General features: G+C 43.0%; 1 protein-coding gene across 1 annotated transcript in view; it reads left to right on the top strand.

The window, feature by feature from the left end:
* Positions 1–6440, top strand: part of DOK5 (docking protein 5) — a 113843-nt gene that overhangs the window by 101150 nt on the left and 6253 nt on the right. The window contains exon 7 of the mRNA XM_019510215.1: positions 2883–3003. Within this exon, the coding sequence (XP_019365760.1) occupies positions 2883–3003 (121 nt within the window). The remainder of the gene's footprint in view (positions 1–2882; positions 3004–6440) is intronic.

The raw sequence follows: 6440 nt of genomic DNA, 5'->3' as shown, positions 1-6440 counted from the left end.
AGCTACGAAGTTGAGAATGAGAACCAGCTGTCATGAATCCAAGTCCCGACCTCAGTCCTTCGACCAATCTGTGACTGAAAGCTAGTAACCAGGCCTGGGCCCAGTCTCCAAAACTGGAGGCCTGTTATGAACTGACTTGCATGCAGTCCTAGGGGTCCTTTTGTTTGGATTTTTTTTTTTTTCAGTGGTGGTCTCAGGGATTGCCACAAGGGTGTAAGATGTACCCTGAAAGGACACCATTAACCAGAACTCAGGCTGCCAAAGGATTTTGAGCAGTTGGGAATCATCAGTCACAGCATCCCAATAAATTTTCCCTTTCCTGGAATAGATTCCTTGTTTGTTTCCATGGTGCTGAAATGTATGGTAACAGTGCAACTTCTGCTGATGCTTTATTGAAGGAACTGCATTTAATAAATATACTGCGTAGGTGGAAGCATGTATCGTGCAGAGTGATTCAGTATTAGTAACTCGGATGTGGGTGTTTTAAAGAGCAGTGGTTGATGTGATATTTGTTTGTTCTTTCAGATCCCAGGCACAATGTCCACACCTTACAGAGAGGAGGCTGAGGGTAAATGGCTTCTAAAAAAAAACTTCAAAGCCTTTCTTTTTCTCCTTGAAGCCAGCCAGCCCTCAGATCCGCCTCTTCTGTGTGCTTGCTTGACCTGTTCTCTTTGCAGTGAAATAAACTAATAAGTTAAAGGGTTCTTACCTGCTTCTTGTCTGCAAAACTAAATGAGAGGAGTCTGCTTTTGTAAAATGTCATGGATAGTTTCTGTTTTCATAAACAGAACATGTAACTTTTTAGCTGTCCAAGGGGGCAAATGGAGGGGGAAAAGGCATTTTTATAGTTAGATATTTTGATTGCTGTCATGCATTATGCTGCTCTGGTTTAACCATGTCACACTTGCTCTTTTGGTGCTTCAGTTTACACCTTTCTAAAGGGGTGCCAACACAGGCTTATTGACTGCTTATGCACTAGATGTGCTGTCAGTGTGTTTACGTATGCAAAATGGGTGTGGACCCACAACTGCAGATACAATATCAGTGCATAAAATATGAGGGTGTCAAAAACTGCTTTTTAAGTTGATGCCTCTTATTTTAGAAATGGTAGGCATCAGAAAAGTTTTTATTAGAGGACTACAGTAATTTTGTTAGCTGTCATGTCTCTAGAAGAGTAAACTGGGAAGAAGCTATTGGTTGCGGCAAAATGATGCTACTGTAATTCCTGGCTTTTGAAGTCCTGCCCTTCTCTTGGCATGCGTGTGTGATAATCTTTAAACAATGTCATGCTGCAGCTATGCCAATACAACTTGAAAATCCTCAGCTAGCAGGTGAATGGCATTAATACAGAGATGATAGATGCTAGGCGGAACAACTGGGCAGGAAGAGCCCAGTCTGAATAGGGTTGTGCAAAATTAATGTGTGTCTTTGTAATGCGTTTTGCAAATCTTAAGCCTCTTGTTTCATGTATTACGCAATTCCCTTGAGACCAGCTACATGTGCAAAGAGCTTATTACTCCATAAAAAGCTCGAACCAGCTATAAAATTAAACCTTAAAACTGTACTAACTGTCAAGCTTTAATTTGCTATTGAGCTTTAATTTCCAGGTGTAGCAGGTGCACCATACCCAGCAAGGGCTGGGAGTCCTGTAAGTAAGGGGACTCTCAGCCCCTGAAGCTGCCAACCCTGGGTCCTGGACCCCTCAGATGCATGCCTCCAGGTGCCCAGATCCAGCTGGCCCTGGCAGCAATGGGACACAGCTGCAATCTCCCAGCCCTGGGGGGGTGTGGAGCTGCTTGCTGCACCCCCAGGCCTGGAAGATTGCAGCTACCAAGATTGCACAGCCCTGGGGGTGCATAGGGTGCCCCTATGTCTGGGAACCCCTCACAACTGAGGAGCAGCCAGCCATGGGAGCTTACTTGTTTCCCCCTGCACCGGGAGTAAGGCACAATGGTATCTAATGTGCAATTGTGTGGATTGCACATTAGATCCCATTGCACCTTTACCTGCACATGTAGAGGGGGCTGTATTTTGTTCAAATTTCAGACTAACTGATCCCCAGTTAAATGCAGTGCAGACTGTACTTACCAGTTTACCCAAGTAGGGATGCAGTCCCTAACTTCCCTGGCTTTCTTCAGTAACTTGCACTATGTATGCTCCACAGTTCCCCGGGTTTACTTAAAACTTTGATAGACAAAGTCCAGATAAATAATAATCTCTTAGCCAGGTGAATTACTTACCCAAGGTTCCCAAAGCCTTACGCTCTCCTAGAGTACATTTAATATGATCTCTGCTGATCTATCCCAGCCCAATCTCTACTTCACCACTCTGCTTGGATAGAGGTAGCTGGCAGCCTGCTCTTCTAATTCCTTGTATGACATATTGTACCACAGATACTTGTACCACAAATCCATGCTTCACACTAGTTTCTAGTGTGCTGGTTTTGCATCACACTAGAGGATGACACATTTTGTCAGATTTGCTAGGTCAACTCAAAGTCTTTTGCGAGGGAGAATTGGATTAGCTATTTTACTCCCCCCTTCCTTGTGTTCTGCTCCTCTCCCATTCCCACTTGTAGCTGCCTGGCTTAAGCCTGAAGCAGAACCAGTCTCGTCTCACCAGGGTTTTTGGCTCTCTTTGCACACCCCTCTTCCATCCTGCACCGTGTCCCCCCATGCCGCGTTGCCCTGACTTCCCGAGTCCCGTTGCCAGCAGAGAATGATACAATTTGGGCCTGAGCAGAGGAAGAAGTAATTAAGCAGCAATTCCACCAAGTGTTTTTGTATAACTTTTGCCTCCCGCACGAACTGTCTGTGAGGACTGTCAGCAGTGCTGCTGTCATGCTCTATCCTTGATGTCCCTTTTGCTCTTTTATTTTATAGCTTCAAATGAAAATGAGTGAGCGAGCTGTGTCTCTCAGCACCATGGTGCCCTTGCCTCGGAGTGCCTACTGGCAGCACATTACACGGCAGCACAGCACTGGCCAGCTCTACGGCCTGCAAGGTAAGGAAGGGAGGATTAAAGCTAAAACTATGCTAACTAGACCCCCTCGGTGGTTTGGGCCCTTGTCCTAGGAACAGTTCAATATTTAGACAGGGCTGGCAGCTCTGCCACTCAGTAAGTTAGCTCAATATTTCCCATAGCCAGACCTTTAACCATCTGAGTTGAACTCCTCCACGCTGTCTTGGGCTGATATTTTTGGGATTAAATCTCAGTCAAAACAACATGGTTCTTTCCAAGGATGATGCTCGGGAAGAGTACGTTGACTCGACCATGTTCAATAATTCTAGCCATCTTTTCTTTGAACAGCTCTTTGGCCTCCATGAGCTGGATCAGGGACTTGAAATGTGTCAGGGAGTAGCCTTTGTGTCAGGGATGTGTCCTGCCTCTTTGTGAAACTTTGCATACGCTAGAGGTCTGTATCAGATGTCCTTCCTGTTGCTGGCCTAAGCGGTAATGCATAGTCCAGCAGATTTCCTGTGAAATTCTGGACAAGTGTCAGTAAAATTGGGTCTGATGTTTAGCATATCTCTATGCAGCCTATTATTGGCTTTATCGTGATCATTGAAGGACATCTAGTGGCTAGGAAGGGCATTTATCCTGATGGCCAATTTCATGCCCTAACTCAGTGGTTTTCAACCCCTCGGGATCTGCAGACTATGTCTAAGGGGTCTGTGAAAGATGACTATGATCAATCTAAAGTGTGTGAACAGCCACACTTACAATTCAGAGGGGTCTGTACCTCCATTCAACTTTGTTTAGGGGTCTGCTGGGAATGCTGAGTAGTGTGGGTGTCTTTAGACACTGTCCAAAATCAGAAGACTATCAGGTTCTTAATCTGGCAAAGATCCCATTGACTCCAGTGGGAGCACAGTTAGCCCAAGGTAGAACATTTTTGGAAATCCTGCTCTTGCACTTTAAAAACCTGATCTCAAGAGAATAGATTGCAGTTACCTCCTCTCGGGCAGAGATCTTTGACTCAAATGTAACTATCCATTTCTCAAGTAGATTAAATGTCATACCATAATTTGAAGCTGTATCTTGTTATTGCCATTGATACGGGAGGGGGGGGGGTAGAGGAGTTGCAGCTGCTCAGCACCTCTCTGCCTCTAAGTCAGTACACACGTTCCTATTATAAAACCACATTTTTCCACCTACCTTTTTCTAGTGTAGGGCTTGTTTGAAATGAATTAGAATGAAATGAGTAAGTTGGTACACTATTGGTGAGGAAGCCTTTACTTTGGGTATGTGATCTATTCAGAGATATCACGAGGAGAGACCAGGGAAAGAGTGGGCTGTATCCTTAGCTCTTCCCCCTTTCTGGGGTGGCTTACCAGGTAGGGCACATCAGTAGGGAACATTCATATTACTGGGAGAGCAAAGGGATATCGATTTGTGTCTGAGGAATACACGGGGTGAAGCAAAAGGGAAAGCTACTGGAAACTGTTAAATATAGCCAGAGCAAGGTGAGCAAAAATCTGACCGAGAGAGGGAGAAAAACTATCAGGAGAGGTCAAGGCCTGACATCTCCTGACTACAATTGAATGCTATAAAGAAGAGAGCATGTGGGCACACAGAGATAGTAGCTAAATAGAAGTAATGGAAAACAAGGTGATTAAATGCGTATTCCACAGAAATGTTCAGAAGCTGGTGCAGGAGCACAAAAGAGCTCTAATTTCAAGGGGCAGACCTCATCTGCCAACCTCAGACACTTGGGAAATGATAAAGCAAGTCTCAAAATCATGAGATTTAAAAAAAAAAAACCCACCATGAATCTGTTTTTCCTTTTTATTTGCTGCCTGGCTTCAGGATTTGTGTTTGCTGATGCTTTTCCTGCTATCAGAAGAGTTTGGTCATCTTGCACCAGATTTAAGGGATCAGCTCAGCTTAGCAATGAAAGTGGAGAGCCTTCTAGATTCAAATGACTCCAGGAGCTAGGCTTTGCAGAACAGCCAGTATCTTGAAAGCTGTGGTAAAAAATCACAAGAACTAGTCATGTGCTTCATTTTAATTTTTCCCCCTCAGTTTTCAGTAACTCGTAGACAAAGTTAAACAGAGTTCTTTCTACGGTATTAAGATTCTCTTAATATTAGGGCATGTGCAGAAATAGTAACCACAAAAAAAAGCTGCAATTGTTTTGTAAAATGACTGAATAATAAAGGCAGCATTTTACATAAATGACTGTTAACATTTGTTCAGTAAATTAAAGTGTGGGAGGTTGACCTGCTAGTAACAGTCTAGTAGCAGTCTAGGACACAATGGGCATATCTAAATGTGCCATTAATTTGCATTAGGCTTACTGTACAGTAAAATATGTGCAGTTAATGCCCTGCATGTGTAGACAGTGATGCTTTACTGTGCAGTAGATTAGTCTGCTGTGCAGTAAAGTATCTCAGTTGGACTCACCCACTGAGAATGTGACTGCAGCATTTTGACACAATCAGCTGATTTGTTTTACTGTTGCTGATGCTAAAAACCCTTTAGTAAAGTAATAGTTCCAAACTGATTTGTTTGACACAAGATAAACAGTAAGATAATATAGTCTTTTTATACTAGATAAAAGTAGCTTCAGAGAGGCCAGAATAGGACTGCAAATTGACCTACATTCTCTGAAATGTTCTGGCACTTGTACAAAAAGTTGCAGAGACTAGTACTCCAGTTATCAAGCAAGAGTGCTTCAGTTCACTTTGTGTGTTGTTTTACTGCTGCTTTTCTGGTGGTACCTATAATTACTTTCGTTTCATGAATTCACCAACCAACCCCAGAAGCAATGCTTGATATAAAATAAATTTTGTTCAGTGTCAGGGTATACTTTTGCATGTGCCAAGTAGAATCTTACTCAGTGGGCGCGTCTACAAGTGCATAAAGGCGCTGTAGTTATGGCATGTTAAATTGAGTACCTGTAATAACCGGTACTAACTGAACGTGCAGTAATTAGTACTACTGTGCAGTAGCACATGCCTTTTTAGTGAGGCTAATGCGCAGCAGACTAATTCTACTGTGCATTAGTGCGATAGCACAGCTTTTTTTGTGATGTATTAATGCACAGTATAATTAGTCCTCCGCACATATTAGTCTCATGTAGGTAGAGAAGGTTGAAGTATTTCATGCAAGAATTCCTACCTCTTCCCCCCCACTGCAAAAATTATAGTTTTATTGAAATTTGCAAACACATTTTTTTCTTTATTTTTGTTTTTTCCAATTGAAAAAGACTGCATGGGGGGGGGGGTGTCAATTAGACATTTTGAACAAATGATTTTTTTTTCCTTTATGAAATGTCAAATCAAAACAGTTTGGAATTTCCTGTGCTAGGATTTCCTGCCTGATCCTTTGACTCTCTTTTCCAATTCCGAATGGAAATGGATTGTCCAAGTGTCCACACTGCCATTTTCCCGCATTGGTGAATGTTCCCAGTGTGATGAATGAAAAGTGATGTATCA

Source organism: Gavialis gangeticus, unplaced genomic scaffold, assembly GCF_001723915.1.
Source record: "Gavialis gangeticus isolate Ggan-Ray unplaced genomic scaffold, GavGan_comp1, whole genome shotgun sequence".
In the NCBI taxonomy this organism is placed as follows: Eukaryota; Metazoa; Chordata; order Crocodylia; family Gavialidae; genus Gavialis; species Gavialis gangeticus.
This window is presented reverse-complemented; position numbering and strand designations above follow the sequence as displayed.